Source organism: Agelaius tricolor, unplaced genomic scaffold (genome assembly GCF_023055355.1).
Source record: "Agelaius tricolor isolate 1412-34295 unplaced genomic scaffold, bAgeTri1.0.p SCAF_9, whole genome shotgun sequence".
NCBI lineage: Eukaryota > Metazoa > Chordata > Aves > Passeriformes > Icteridae > Agelaius > Agelaius tricolor.
The window spans coordinates 36206702-36224010 of NW_027269269.1; the positions used below are offsets into that span (position 1 = coordinate 36206702).

The following is a 17309-nucleotide window of genomic DNA, read 5'->3' on the forward strand; positions in this document are numbered from 1 at the left end:
CATGGAGAGATTGCACAGTGAGAATGTGACAGGAAAATATGTCTTTTTTAATAAGCATATTAAGGATGTTAACAAATTATCAGGAGCTAATTATTACACAGAGCTTAGATAAAAAAAAAAAAACAACCAAACAAGGGATTGAAAAATTGAATACAGGCATTTGCTTTCATCCTGGCTTTGCCAAAAGTTCTGAAGACTTAAATTCTCCTAATATGTACAGGTACTCAAACTGCATTTCAGGTCAGGAGAACTGCAGACATTTTAATAGCATAAAACACATTTTTGCCAGCGTTGCATTTCTGATTTTGCCACTGATTATGCTCGTTCTCAATGTAAGCAGAATGTAGAAAATGCAACACGTCTTAAGTGTCCTGAGAAGGTCCTGTAGTACATCAGGGAATAATGGCTCCAGCTGACTCCAGTCTCTAAAGCATGCATGTATTACCTAGTGAGTCATCAAGTGCATATTCTCTATTTCACCAGACAAGCTACAGCTATTTGGAACTTCTTAAACCATTAGCAAATAACACAAGTGATACTTAGGCTGAAGCTCATGAAACAACAGTTTGTACTGTAGATGAAACGAGTGAATATTCCAGTCCAATCCAAATGCTGGTATCATAGAAAATAGTCCATGAAAAGTTCCCTGATAATTTCATTCTTCATTAGTGTAACAGACTTAGTATCATCACTGATAACTAAATGGCAAATCTAGAATTGCAAATTGGGAAATAAATGCCATTTCCAAGCCTTTTAGAGCTTTATTTCAGCCAGTACATGCAGCACTACAACCTACAGAAAGTACCCAAAAAATATCTATTTGGTACCTAGGTAGTACAGAAGCAAATGGATTAAATAGAAAACAGTTTTAAAATTTTAAGTATAATTAGGTGTAAAAAGAGCATCCATCCATTTACAGAACTGATAACAGATCTGGACTTAATTTAAGGTATCCCATTAAAGAACAGCTTAAATTAGTCATGTTCTTAAATGAATGCTTTTCCCTAGGTTTTTTAAGCCTTTAATGCAGAAGAGTTAATAAATTTTACATTTTCTTGCTCTTTTGTCTCCTTTAAATAATCAAAAACTTTGTCTCTGCTTACTTAATTCTTTCCCAGTAGAAAGTGACCATAAGATTTTACTGAAAGTGTTGACAACATGAAAGGAAAAATGTACAGAAATGAGAGAATTCTGAACTGGTGTAATACCAGTACAGACAGCCATCCACACAGCATGAATAACCTGTCTCTGTGTATGTACAGGCACTTGGGCTTACTCTGAATAACAGATAATTTACCTTCTATCCCAAGAGAAGAACAAATCTGAAGGGCCCTCTGGTCGTGTGGCTAATATTTAGTACTGAGTTGTCAATGCAATCAATATCTCAAAATAATTACTAGCTTAATTTTTGGCTTGATTTACACATCACTGCAGATACTGTAACCTAAAGGACTGTGTGGAACTCAGACAACTGAGTTCCTTGAGAACTTGAAAATTTCCACATTGACTCACAATTTCCCTATTTCCTCAGTTCACATAGGAAAGCTGCTCTTTCTTTCTAATGGAATACCACCCTACTCCTGCAAAATCAATCTTCTTGCTCAAATACTGTCACTTCCCAAAACTGGAGACAGATGAAGGAACACTAAAAACTATTCAGATTTCCATGGAGCAGATGGCTCCTGAAATTCTACTATTCAGTGCTCATATATAGCCCTTTATTTGCTTATGTCACAGGGTATAAGCCTCTATATATCTCACCAGCATTAATTATCTAACATATAACTGACTCTCTTGGTCAAGTTCATTTATTTACCTTCTTCCAGTCACAATATTCTTGCTCTCTAACTTCATAGTCTTAATATGCGAAGCCCACTACATTCATTTGGGGCTGACAAACAAAAGAGAAGGGAACTTTCATGCCTGATTGAATTGTTTGAGAGAGTTTCAATTGCATAATCATACACAATTGTGGCTGGCTACATAAATTGTCCTGGTTTGCAGGCCTGTGCCAATATTGCAACACTAAAAACATTCATATGATATTGTAAGTAGGAGCTTTTCCCTAGGTTATAACCTGTTTCACCACAATATGTAGGTGAAACAGGTTATAACAATTTTCTCCAATAGAGAAAAGAGATTGGCCTTGTATATTTCCCAGCTATTCAAAGGAGAATTATTCACAAAGAGCAGGATTTGGATAGCTCAGAAAAAAAAAAAAATTCCTGGAATCAATTAAAATACCCTAGATACATCTCTGTTTTCTGTGATTCATTTCAAATAAAGACCTGATCCTTGATGAGCAAGAATTTAATAGGACTCACTTTTCAAAAAGAAGGACAACATATTTCACCAACATTGTAAGACTGCTTCTTTTTGTGCAGCATAAACAGGGAGTAAAAAAAATAATATTCTTTTTATTAACATTTGTAATAGCTGAAGTGAAGTTAATAGGCTTGGGAAAAAATAGACTTGACCTTTCAAAGAAAAAGATTACCTTTGTCTATTGCCTGATCATGAAAACTATTAAAAACGCTACAAGCTCCACTCTACAAATATTTATGATTTGCATGCAAATACAAAGTGAATTCAAACTTGGAAAATAAATTATTAGTCTGAGCTCTGCAATATTTAGCAACAATGTCACAGGAAATTTTTCGGGGAGAGCCAGGTTATTGTTGCAATGGAAGAAAGCAGAATTCAAACTGTTTCTGCAGTGTTCATTAGAAAATTAAAAATGACAGGTTGGGTTTTCCTTGATGGTACAAGGAGAATAGTACAAGGTACTTAAGAGACATTCAGTGAATCTGTATGAAATAGAGTACATAGTACAGGAAAAAATAGAGTATAAAATCCTACTCTAAATCCAACACATAAGTTGCAACTGGGACCTCTCTGTATTGGCTCCTTTCATTCATTTTATGTGTTTAGATCATAAATTCCTCAGGGCATGCAGCATATGCCTCTTTGGACACATGCTGCATACAGTGGAGCCACTGTCTCATATCAAGCTCCATCTGTTATTGTGATTTGTATTCCAAAACAGGGCTTGAAATGCTAATTACAAATAACATTGATCAGCATTCATATTTCTGCTAGAATTAGATGCTATGAAAATGGGGCACTAAACTCTGTCCTCACACTTCTGCAGTACACACAGGAATCAGTGACAATTTTGTATCAGCAATCAGGATGTGCTGTCCTTCAGGGATGTGTGTAGAGTCGTATGTGCATGCCCAAAATCCATTTCATAACTGATTATGCCAAATTGAATCCAATCACTGTCTTTCCTCCTGTTCTAAAAAAAGCAGCTCTTCTCCTGCCTCCTCTTTTTACTGGGAAAGGGGCCAGGCCTGCTGGATGCACAGTGGTCTGTGGGAATGTGCCATTTGAAATCCCAGCTGGAAGGGGCACGGCCAGGTTGGCACATCAGGACAGGCAGTGCTGGGGAGTTGGGGACTGGAAGGACACAGGCAGAGTACATGTACCAAGCAGAGAGCTTTAGCTCGACACTGAAACAGCAGATGAAGCTGTGGCCTCGGACCAAGCCTCCATTTTCATTTTTACACCTTTAATGGTGAGACAAACACCTTCCAGCACACACTGCCGTTCGTTTATTCAGCCTTACCCACCCCCCATGTATTTATGGGCTATACAGCCACAGAAGGAGTACAGAAGTCATCTAATGTGACCTCCTGGAAAACTTTTCATTTAACTTTCAAGAGAAGCCAGAAAAAAGGGAAAGACCCCTTTATTTCAAATTCTTAATGAAAGAGAGACCACACACTGTGTGGTAGATTGTTCTAAGAGCTAAATGATAAAAGGACAGAGGAAAAGGCTTCTTTGCTTCTGGTTTGAACTGACTTGGCTTCAACTTTCAAATACACACTTCTGAGGTACTGAAAATCCTTTATCAAAGCTGCATTTTCCAAAGAGATAATTATAGAGCTCATACTCATTAATATTATCCTCCTTAAGCCCAGCTGGGTTACTTCTTTGATCTATGACTTTGGTGCATATTTTCCATTCTTTTGGACACAATAAATTCAAAATTCAGGAAAGTCTGTGTCCCAGTTATTAGATCTATCATTGGATAGAAAATATTTTGAATCCATGCAGGCTCAGAATGATCTCACATTTAGCAGTCTTCCTAATCCACATGAGGTACGGTTACATTTTAGTAAAATAAGAACCATATGATTGAGGAGCTACATTCTAAAGTTAATAAAAGTAAAATGAAAAAAATAAGAACAGCACTTCATGTATCCTTTTAAGGATCATTGTGTTAATATTATTGCTTGAACAGTTTTTCCATCCTCTGTGCAAAAAATCATCCCCTAAAGATACTCTTAATTCAACAGAACTGATGAAGAAGGTGCAGTTGATATCAAGAAAAAACTGACACAAAAATTCAAAATATGAATCCCTTGAATAAAGAAAATAATTTTTATGTTTATGCATAATTTATGTTGTTGAATGATGGGATATTCTATTAAAAGTTATCACATATAAGTAATATTTTCAATTTCAGACTATGTTCTATGTTGCTCTACCCCCATTTCTTCAGTTCACCTTTTCCTTCTCTTATTGTGTGCAAAACACTTCTGTATTATTTAACAACTATCCAATAATTACATCACTATCAGTTTTGTTCCCTATTCACCTAATTTGGTAGGAAAGCACAAGCCAGGCTTTGGGCAACCCAGACCAAGAGACCATGGGGCAAATATAGCAGCATATTTATAGGTCAAGGACTATTCAGTATTTCAGAACATTTATTCAAGACCCAGCAAAAACTCTCTCATGAGAAATACTCTCTCATGAGAGCTCTTTCTTTGCCAAGAACAAAGGAAATCACATAACCGTATTTATTCTCATTCTTTTTGTCTTCCACATAGAGTCTGTCAGCACACCAGCAGGAAGTGAATATAGATTTTCATTTGGTTATCACTATTACTGACTTCAACCACATTTCAGAGAATATTCCAGCAACATGGCAGTTTAACCACCTGCAGCTGGAATTAAGAATATAAAACAGTCTTATACAAGCACTGGATAAATTTCAGGTTTCAACTGCACCAACATTTAGAGCTTTTTCTGCTATTTTCTCTCATTTTCAATATCCTTTATTGAAAGTTATTTTGAGAACACTTCAAACATAAGTGAGTGGCTAACATTTGTAACCTTTGAACAAAGCATAGTTTTTGCAAGTCAGAAAGATGACCTTTAACTTGAAATATTTAAAGAAGAGAGAAACTGCTTTGTCTTAATGCAAAACTATTAGAAAAAATAATACATAAATACTGCTATATTGCTCCAAAGTGGAAATCACAGAACAGGAAAATGGTAGACAGAGCCTCACATAAACTGCCTCAATTCCAGGAAAGGTCAAGTCAGAGACTAGACCAGACCAGACCTTCTCCTTTAGAACACAAAAAATGAAGTTCATAATTCCTTAACATACAGCAATTCCCTACGAATAAGAGATTTACTAAGTATCTAATTCCATTGGTGGCATGATTGCTATCTAGGTTTTCAACTGTGTATGTTTTTTAAGCAACAGCTATGAATATGCAAAAAGAAAGTATTTTACTACATAATTACCTACCCACAAAGATGGTATCTCTTACTTCAACCACTACAGAGAAATTCTCTAGTCTATATAAGGAAATGAGGAGAAAATACTTGCTCAAATACCTAAATAATTATTTAAAAGGTAAAAAGAAGAAGAACTCTGTAGAAACACAGCTTGCTATAAGCATGGTCAGGAATTGCATTGCACCATTCCCTTTTCATTTCACCATTCCACCTAAGCACATCTCCTTTTCCCACACTGACTGACTTTCTCCATTGTCATCCTGCAATCTTTCTCTACTCAACTTACTTTTGCAATAAAATATTAAAATAGGGAGACCAAATGGGAAAATAGGCTCAGTTTGTCTTCAGTGACAGGAAAAAAATTGGAAGAAAAAAGGTGAAGTGGGAAATAAAGAACTACGAAGTATTCTGTTTTTTTAAATTTAAAATATCTTTAAGCTCCACTGTATTTTGAGGATTACTGGAAGAATCCAAATATTCTGAAGAAGTGCTATGTGTAGCCATAATAATCAAGATGAAATTGAAACCACTAGTAGGGATTATATATGACAATTTAAGCTGCAAAGATGAATTGCCTTTCAGCATTTGATTGCTTTTTTTCTTTTTTTCTTTTTTTTAATTTAAAATTTAGAATCTCCATGTCTCTCTTACTGCCTTAGAAAATAGCAATTCCTTCTAATTCCACAGGAATCTAGAATTAATCTGTCTCTAAATTAATTTTCTGCTTACAAGGAGAAGATTAGGCAGACAATGCATATTGAGATATTTCATATATTGGAGGTAGATTTACCTTGTCGCCTTCCGAGAAAGTCATTCCATCAATGGCCCTTTTCCAAGTAATCTCTGGAACAGGTTCTCCTTCTGCTTCACAGATGAGGGTTGCTTTCCCATTCTCAAATGTGGTTTCATTTTTAAGTTGTATTATTTGAGGCTGCACTGTTAAAAATACAAATTGCATTACTGATCCTGCACAAATAATGTAATATCAAAATCTATCTTTAAAACCACCTTTTTTTGTCAAACTTTTTTTTTTTTTTTGGATTAACTAAAGTTTAATGTTATTATCTATAAAAGCAATTAACTTTTCTGACCTCAAGTTGCACAGCAACCATTTCTGTATGTCCCATGAGCTGGACATCCTGCTTCCTTGGGGGGGTAGAGTGGGATCAGTCTGGCTGGTCTGGTTTGGTGGCTGTGTTTATGTGCTTTCTTCCCCTTAGGGACAAGCTGCCCAGGAGCCTGTGGAGCCTCCCTTCCTGGAGATAACCAAAACCCAGCTAGATTTGTCCCAATATCTGCTCTTTCTGATTCTGGACTAGATGGTCTCCAGAGGTGCTTTCCTATCTCAGGCATTCTTTGATTCCATAATGCATTTGTTTGTCTTCAAATGCACATTATTCAGAAAAAATAATAGGAATTATTACCATTTTTTGACTTTGATCTTTAGCAATGTTTCACTGGCCTACATGAATTACAGAATTTAACAAAATACCCCAGCATAAAACACATTTCACTGGTATTAACACTATGGAGAAATGAAGAGTCCTCTGTTACAAAGGTGCTCATCCTTACTTACCAAGTAAACTGGTGGTAAGATACATTTTAAAAAGTCCAGATATTGTTTGCATCATTCAAATCATTCCACTTCATAGCCTCAATTACATATCAGCTGCATCTTTCAATCTATACTGTATCTTATCAGGTTATTTATACATAAATACAATTTCTGGTAACATGTGAATACTTCTACACAGAGGATTTATCTGTACAAGAAGTCTGTATTAGTACTGGGATAGAATATTACTCTCTCCCATGACATTCAAGTATCTTCATTATTTTTTTTGTCCTATATATTACCTCATATATAATGATTAATAAGTTTCTCTGAACCTATTCCCCTTGTACATCTAAAAAGACACTCATCCCCCTGAAAAACCCAACATGTAGTCCTGTAATAAGAATATGATTCAATATATTTACACCCAAAAGCAGTGAATAAAATTTGCATGAGAATCAAAAATTGGGCATCTCTTAAGATTAACTTCATCAGCTTCAAGTACATTTGTTGAAAGCAATGTATTTTCTAAGCAGTTTCTCTGAGCTCCACTTTTGAGGAAGCACTACTGTGGTGTATTCCTTATGAAACAGAAAATAAAGAGATGTAATCTGTCTTCTAAAGGAGTTACTAAAGTGTATGCTATGGAGAACAGCAATATTGCCTTATGGATCAAAATGGGAAAGAGGCTCATTCAGGTTGGAATGGGCACCAGGAGAGCTTCCTGACCAACCCCCTCATCAACACAGCATCAACAGGCCCTGTTCAGGTCAGACTGCACAGGGATTTGTCAGGCACTATTTTGAAAAATGTCATGAACAGAGAGTAGACAACCTCTCCTCAGCCTATTGCAGTGCCTGGCTGTCCTGGTGAGGGGTGTTTTCCTTAGGTCCAGTCTCCTGCTTCATTTTATGACTCCTCAGTTATAAGTATTGTCTCACAGATGTTACATTCAGCATCATCAAGAAGAATAAGTAAAGCAGGTTCAAACTTGCTATCTGTAGGCACATCACCCACTTTTTATCCATTCCCTCCACACAATTCTTGGTCTCACTTCTCAATCCTTTTCTCCATATTCTTTCTGTTGCTTCTGTAGTGTCTCTTCACCCCTTACTATTATGAATAAACTATTGTGTGTTTACTGCATAGAGATGAGAAACAAGTAGCATTTTACCTAAGAAAGCACTGAACTAATAATCCTGCTTCATTAATATATAATCTATGGTGAATGAGATAATGTGATGAAAGAAAACACCTTAAGTGATCAGGAATTCTTGAAATGTCAACTGGATGCAGATTTATTGGATGCAGTAGAAGGTAGCAAGCAAATCATTACATCAGGATATTAATTTGGCCAAGAAAATATAAAACTCCTCTGTGGTACAAAAATGGATGTCAGTGGAAAGACCTAAAACTCCACCAGAATTAGACACAAAAGATAATTATGTTAAATTCCAAAATAACTTTAATTATTACTCTCACTTTCAGGATCATTCAAATGCCCATGAAATATTTCACCTTGGCACTCAAGTCCTCTATTTCTATAGCCATATAACCTGGCTACAAAATAAACTGTTCTATCCTTTCATTACTCTATCATCCTTCCTGGAAAAAAGGATGAGCTATAACAGACATAAAGCTTTTTTCTTTTTTTCTTTTTTTTTTTTTTGAGGGGTCATACATAGCATTTCATGCCAAAAATTCTCAAAAGTTATAATTATTTCCATCAAAATGAGTTCCCCATCTGGACAACATGACAAACAATGTAATTTGCTCAAGATGATGCATGTTCCAAAACACAAAAATAATTCTTAACCTTAGACTTATTCTGAATTCCTTCAAGACCTTTTTCAAATGGATCACTACAAGACAAAAAGTTTTAGCTTGACATTTTAGACAAGAGTACCTGACATTTAAAGGAATAAGCACTGATTAATCATCAAATACATCTAGCTGACAGTTATTACTTGGAAGAAGAGAGCTCATATGGGGGATATTATTTAATTAATTCATTTTTGTAGGTCACAAGTCATAACTTACTATTGACTAGAAGTTTTTACACTGTTTGAATACTTTTCAATGACATTTTGGACATTGGAAAATATTAAAATACATTTGTGTACATGTAAATAAAACTAGTTGAAAATGCCAAAACTAGATTGACAGAAATACTGGAACAGTCATTTCCCCCACCCTCCTGCCTCCAATTTTTTAACTGTTCTTTCTAAATTGATAAGGTCATTCTCAAACTGAGTTGGTATTTGCTTTTTGTATTCTAGAAAATATGAAGCAAATAAAAATACAGAGACTTGGAATGCAAATTCAGGAAGCCTTCAGGGTTTTGCTGCTTTCTTCAGACAAAAATTTTGAAATATAGATGTTGTGATGTAGTTGAAACATTTGTAAACTAAACGACCTGGCTCAAATGAAAGAATGCTTGAATATAGAAAGGAGCTAAACTTAATTAAAATTATTTAAGGTAAGGAACTATTATTACTAGACATGCATTGTTAAATATCAACGAAGTGATGATGTCAAATAAAGAAACAATATTTACTGATTGGAAAGTTTGTTTTCTGAGCCAAGAAGGTTGGTTTTATTTCCTCAGTAAAAAAGTTTCTCTCAACTTCTTTCTTGGACTATTCTAGATTTGTCTCATTGCTGTATACCTACAGCCTCTCCATTAAGCCCATGATGAACATGGATGGCAGTCTGAGGCTTTTGCTTACAACCAGTTTCTTGGAAAAGGTACACAATTTATTGAATTCACAGACTTCTACCCATACCTTTAACAAAGAGTTTCATCAAACCTTGAAAGCAACACGTATATAAAGCTTGACATAGTCCTGCTTATGTTTCACCAAAAGAATCTTTTGAAACAGTTTGATATTGATACAAACTTGCTTGTACTGGTGAGAAGCCTGGTGTATGTCTGTATGGCTGCCTGATGAATCACTTGATTAATACACCCCAGGAGGAATCATCCCTTCCTGCTGTTCTCCTGCACAGACACATTTGAATCAGGTGGCAAAACTGCACCCCCATCCTCCTGGAAACTCCTGATACAGTTTGAGCTTAGTAAACAAGCAAGAGCCCAGCATAGAAATACCTAAGAAAGAGGTTTCAGAAATTTGATCCCTTAGATGATAAAGATTCACACACATGCCAGTATGAAATGGTGACCTGACTTAGCACACCATGAACTGTCTCTTTGGATGGTATTATTGAAATATGTTAAAATGCTATTACTGCTTCACACTCAGAAGGGTTTAAAACTTTTCTTCTGGGAAAACTGCCATCACTGTCTTAACAGATTGGATATTTTTATTTTAAAAAGTAGAAGTATTCCAAAAAAGTGAGGAAGTAATAAGGAGGAAAAAGAAATGCAGAAAATGAACTTCTAATGATGCCTCAGATTTCAGCTTTTATATTTTTCAGATTCTGTGCTGCTATAGTGTGTAGTTCTGAGCTTCATTATTAGGAGATGGTGAGCTCTCTTCACAGAGTAGGTAGACAAAAGAATTCCTTCTCTAGCTGGAGACCAAGGACAAATGATCCAAATTTCAGTCCCAAGAGCATAAACAACATGGACTGAAGAGAGAAAAAACAAGAAGGATGGGACTTCAGGAGTTAAAGCTATAACTGGACAATTAACTCCAATATGATAATGGACCAGAACTTGTAAAAGAGAGACCTTGTGACTGGTGGTCCATTTGGTGACCATTTTGGGTCCATCTTGGGTGCAGCCCTGGCTGGGCTCTTGTACCGCCCAAGGTGAATCCATCAGGGCCTTTTAATAAATCCCTACTTTATTCTTTGACTCCCACCTGGTTTCTGTTCCAGGTCAGCCTTCACAAGGCATCACTAACATTACACCTGTAAGTGTTGAGCTGGACTTTGTGAAGCTGCAGTTGGTGAACTTTATGGTACCTGGGAGGAGCAGGCATAGATAGCCCCATACACAGATCCATGGCATTCTCCTTCTAGAGGGATCAGTGAATTTAAATGAAAAGCTTCCATGTATGTATTGAAAAGCATCTCATGACAAACAAAACTGAACCACAAAAAGCATATTAAATACATATATGAATAATATCTAATTAATATTATATATTTTTTAAAATAATATATATATATATATATATGTATATAATGTATAACATATAAATTTACTTGCTAAGCCCAAAAGAAAAATATTAAGGCATGCTCCAGGTACTATATAAAGGAATGCAGCATTAAGACTGAAAATAAGGGGAAAATTTAGACAACTTGTCACCCCAATCTCAGAAGCACAAGACAGCCTTTTTGGTTCCAAGATGAATGGATTTTGAAGGACTAAATGAACATAAAAGTTTTGAATTTTAGCATTTGAAATAAACAAAAGAGGGATAAGATAGGAGAGGTCCATTGTATTTCCTCTTCTCTGTCAGATGACAAAAATATATATAAATAACAGCATATAGTTTCTCAATAATCACTAAAAATTACATTTTGAATGTAAAAAACTGAAAAAAACTTTTCCACTAAACAACATTCCTATTATAATTGAAAAGGCATGTAGAAAATAAAAGTAGTATGTGTTTAAACAATGCATTAAGTACAAAGTGTCTTTTGTAATGCTTTTGGAGGTATCTCCTCGTTTGATTTTCATGAAGTCATTTGTCAGAACCCACTGAAATTCCAATAAAATACTTTTACAACAAAATATTACTCAGACTGCCCTCTCACTGATTATGGAGGTAAAACACCTATATCACAGAGAACTTCAAATTAACTTCTGCTAGAACTCCCTTAAAATTTTTATTATTATTGATTCTGATTAAAGAAAGAATATTTTTTCTTTCCAGGAAAACAAATTATTAAACATATAGATGTAGCTTTCTGTGACCTAAGTACAGAAACGAGAATACTTGTTGAAAACCTCCACACTAAGTATCGTCAAATTGTATAACCACATATTTGAGTGTAAAGAAGTAGAAATAAGCAAACAAAATGAAAACCCTAGTAATATAAACACGATTCATATTAAGCACAAATATGTCTTTAATTAAAGCTAATTTTCTTTCATTTAGTCTGATTATATTTTTTGTTCTAACATAAATGAAGACTACTGCCATCTCCTTGGAGAAGGAATGATGAAGCAATGAATGTTTACTTTGGAGAAAGTAACGAGATGTAGGAAGCTTCAATATATTGAATTTATTGACGGTTCTTAAATCAACTGCTTGTTATTATGTTATTTTTGGAAATATTTTTGTGTTTTCCATAGATATAAAAATGTGGTATTTCATGATATTAATTGATAATTTAGATGTATTTAAACACACAAATTTATAAAAATGGATAGTTAATACTGAAGAAAAAAAAAAGAAAAAAATAAAGTGGAACAGTATGAGTGAAAGTGATAGCTATGAAACAGAAATAAATACAGAGAATATTTTTAAGGAATTGAAGGATGAATACCTATGGTTTCAAGCTGTTCAGTAGTAAACATAAATGAATTTGAATTAAAAACCTCAGCACAAGTTCTAAGCATTAATAGATAAGATCTTTTGGTAGTAAATGCTAATGATACAAAAAAAAAAAATCTATGGCAGATAAGAGGAGGACAGACAGAGATAATCAAATCATAGCAACAAAGACTGAGAAAACCAGGGTTTTTTCTCTCTTTTTAGAACAAAGCATTGATACAGATGAACTGGGGAAGGCAGGGTATGTGCCTATAGGTTTCTACACATATATCAGAACTGCAGAAAAACTGTCAGAGTAAGCATTTTATATCAGAATAAAAAAGGAGTTTTAGCATTGATACTGAAAGAAAATCCAAAGTTAAACTACAGAATCTAGGTCATGCATGGAAACTAAATAGGTAGTTATTACATGACACTGAAATGAGCATGTCTATCCAAAAGTCCTGTGCTCTAGAAAGTTTAAGTAGAGAATTCTATAATGTTACTATCATTTTTATTGCATTATGGTTATATTACTGTTTTTATGAGTTTTAACACTGCCAGAGCCGTGTTGTAGAAACAGTAGTCATTGCCCTAAGGAGTTTGCATTGTAAATTAAAATTAAAGATAGCAGACATGTGAGACAAATAAGCTAATGAGGTGAGAGAGAAAAATGCAATTTAATAGGTCAATTTAACATAAACAAGTTGTTTGTGTACTATTTAGCTATTATAACCAGCCATCTGCCTCGTCATTTTCAGACTGACACTTTTTTAACACATTTAATGGAAGAAAGATAAGTAGTTGTTGGCTGTATGTATGACTGTATATAATCTGTGTGAAAGAGATAAAAGTGAAGTTTATTGCAGGAGACATTAAAGTCTGTTACAAATTAGCTATAACCTCTTAGGGCAGAAATGTGGGAGACACTCTGGAGAATTCTAGAGGAATTCTGTGGAAACTTAAACATGAGAAACTATTTTCCATGTAAGAAAGAAAATACCTAAGAAATTTAGGAGTTTAGGATGTCATGGAGACATTAAGGATGTATAGGTTCATAATGGATTTAACCAACTCATTGTATCCATTAAAACAGTAGGATTTTGGAGTCCCCAGACTTCCCATGGAGTCCCCAGAAAAATGGTTGCTAAAAGATGAAAAATATAAACAGAAAATCCTCTCTCTTAGTTTGGGGTCTCCTTTTCCCTATCCCTTTCATTCAAAAGTTTCCTTGCTCTAGGCAAGGAATTAAATCAAGTTCAGGAACACTTAAAATTACTTGTATAACACACACAGTTATTTCTGATTGAAATTTCCCTAAATTAATATCAAAATTAGAAAGCAATTTCTATTCCTTCATTTTTTTTAAGTTTGGAAATAGAGTTGAATGAAATATTTCAGTTTTCCAAACCAAGATGCTGTATTTCTTGAGGCTGGGATAAAATTTAAGATTTTATTTAATCTTTCCTTTGAAAAGAAATTGAGAATAACTCTCAAGTACCTCAAAACCACAGCCCAATGGAATCCACCTGGAGTACAGAGCTGGAGACAACCCAGCATAAAGGGTTCCTCAAAGAGGAGACAGTGGGATGTGTGGGAACTCAGCCATGTTCACCTGACACCATGGCTTCAGCCTCAGGCTCCCAGGCACCAAATGCCAGCATTATACAGCCCAACAAGCACCCTCTTCAATGTCAATTATCAGATTCCTCTCTCCTGTTAGAACTCTTTCACTTTTGTAAATTATTATTAGCTTTAGCTCGGAATAGTGTTAAATCCTAAATATTTGATTTCTTTTAAACTGGGAAATAATTTCCTCTGTCTTAAGTATGGCATTTAACTGTTCAAATAATGTAAATAATATATTTACATTAAATATAGCTTGTATTATAGAGGAAGATAATTTCTCTCTATATAATTATATATATATATATTTAAACCCCATCACATTCATTTTTGTAGGTTTTTCATAAGTAAGTTACAGCCTTTTTGTGTTGCACAGTGATTCTGAGGGATGTTTTCTACATTCTTACGAATACCCACTCTCACTAGGTTATATCTCAAGAAAACCTCAAATAAATTATCAATTCTATTTAAAGGAGGGAATCATTAGCACAGTTGGGGTGGTGGAACATAGAAAGAGAAATAAGAGTTTTGAGGTTATTACTTTTATCCTTTGAAGCTCAGCACATACAACATTGTTGTGACTATATCTACAATGGTACACCTAAAAATAGATGTCAAGAAAGATAAATTAAAAAAAAAAAATTAGGAAGATCTCTTCATGGCATTGCCTTACTAAAAACCCTCACTGCTTACAAGTGAAGATAACCTGCTTTTCCCCCTTTCAGAACTTCCCCCTTTCTCCTCTTGGTTTTCTTGCAAGCAGTCAACTTCTAAATTAAAACCAGGGTGAATTAACTATTTAACACTCCATTGTATACTGCATGTGAATAGCAGAAAAGCAAATGCTGAAGATAACCTTTTCAAAATGAAATTCAGGTGTAAAGGTTTAAACAGCCAACAGGGACAAAAGAAATTGTAAAATCATACAGAAAGCACTTTGCTGCATCAGTAGGCACCTTGCAGAAATGAAAATTGTGATTGAAAACCTATTTCCTTACTGTTTACATTTTAAAAGGAAAGATGGACCATATTATGCAGTACTTACCAAAAACTTGAAGGACTGTCTGTTTTTTGTCATTTCCTGCTTTGTTTTTAGCATTACAGATATAAGGACCCGCATCAATATTTTTTATATCTCTTATTGTTAGTTGTGTATTGCTTCCTCTCAGGACATATTTGTCATTTTCTTCAATAAGTTTACCATTCCTAAAAAAAAAAAAAAAAAAGTATAAATCAGCCACTAAGTTCCAGTAACAACGTGCTATAGAAGTATCAATAAGCTGAAAATAATATTTGAGGGAAGAGATTACTATTACACCAGCTTCAAAAATCACAATTTAATTAACAATTTAATCACAATTAATTAATAATTTAATTAACAATTTAAGTAATAATTTAATTAATAATTTAATTGTCGGGTTAATATATATATATATATATATATATGCATAAAATATTATAATACCTTTATTCTCAAATGTTTAATATTGTCCTAATGTTAGAAAAATGGTTGTGAATAGGATTCTTATGTATGGCTTACACTCAAGGGAGGGCATAAGGAAATTGGTTATATATTGTATGCAAGAAACTATTAAAAACATATTTTTCAAGGGTAACTGCTGCAGTTCACAGTAGTAATAATATAGCAACTTATAAAAAAATTAAATTACATTCACGTAGAACCTATTGGCACATCAAGAACCCATCCAAATTATTTCCTCTCAGTTGTTGTTGGCTAGCCACAACCTAGCAAGCAGGCATGTCTCCAGATGTTAGAATGAGCTGTGACCAGATGGTGCAGAAATAATAAAATCTGCAAGCAATTCTGAGGGCTGATTGAGGCTTGACCTGTTCATTTGGCCACCTTGGCCTACACACAGATGCTTTTTCAAGAGGACATTACTCAAACATTCTATTCTATTCAATATTCCTATTTTAGGACATTAATTTTTTTCAATATTTGAACAAAAATTATTTCCATTTCATTCTCATATAACAGCAACTACATATATTTCATATTTTCCTAAATAATATTTTCACTAAAAGTGAGAATACTGTTTTTTTCTTGGGAGAATCATAACTGTTAGCACGAGTACCCTGATTTCTATATAGTTTGCACTTAGTACTAACATTTTTTTGTAAATAATTATAATCCACTTAGTTACCAACATCAAGACATTATTATGATACTTGTTCATTTCCTTTCCAAAGAAAATCACAGAAACTGTTTTACAGAACAGGAAAGGCCTAATTTTCCATATTAGATAGTCTCACAGAAAACCAAGCCTAACCAGAACCAGAGCAAACAGAAAAAGCCACCCAAACCCACTACACAGCAACAAACAAAGAAACGAACAACAATGAAATATCCCAAACAATTAAAAACCCCCTAGTGATATTTTTAGGAGACAAAAGCATGTATTCAAGGTTAGAAATAATTTCCAGGTAGTTGTTTTCACCACCATTGATATCTATAGCAGTTTCTCAGCAGAAATGAGAGTATGAGCATTTCCCTGGACCCTCTAGTGAGCAGAGAGATTCATATTGATGTTGATATTGGATAATAGGAAAACATGAATAGTATACTTAAAGTGGATTATTTCTTTTGTAAGATAATCCTAAATCCTGTCAGCAAAGACCAGGAAATTGATCCAGCTAGACTTTAGCAGTGTAAATTATCTCCACAGCTATAAACAATGTTTTCAGTAGGACTATTCACACGAGTAAAGATTTCCAGTTCATGACCTGTAGTTACATTAGGATCATTATCTTTCACTCCTGGCTAATTTAATTCCATTAGTGTATTGCCTCTCTTAAGTTTATGCTTTACATCGATGTAATATCAGCTTCAACAGAGATCCCAGTTCAATGCAGAATTAATTAGATTCTTTTAGTCCATGAAATATCAACAAAATACATACATATATGAAATAGAGCGGCAACTAAACTTTGATGACCTTTCTTCTTGACAAGGTATTTCAAAGTGACTATTTTTTATAAGTGCACTAAAGGATTTTTGGAGAAAAATTGACATATTAATTCAGATGCATCCATTTTAAATCAATCAAATCTAAATATCA

The 17309-nt window shown here is 34.3% G+C and overlaps 1 protein-coding gene across 2 annotated transcripts in view; it reads right to left on the minus strand.

Moving 5' to 3' along the window:
- NCAM2 (neural cell adhesion molecule 2) overlaps window positions 1-17309 on the minus strand; it is a 273942-nt gene that overhangs the window by 102452 nt on the left and 154181 nt on the right. For both annotated transcript variants that reach the window (XM_071433665.1, XM_071433666.1), the window contains exons 7-8: window positions 15275-15435; window positions 6389-6534 (exon numbers count right to left, since the gene is read on the minus strand). In XM_071433665.1, the coding sequence (XP_071289766.1) occupies window positions 6389-6534; window positions 15275-15435 (307 nt within the window). The remainder of the gene's footprint in view (window positions 1-6388; window positions 6535-15274; window positions 15436-17309) is intronic.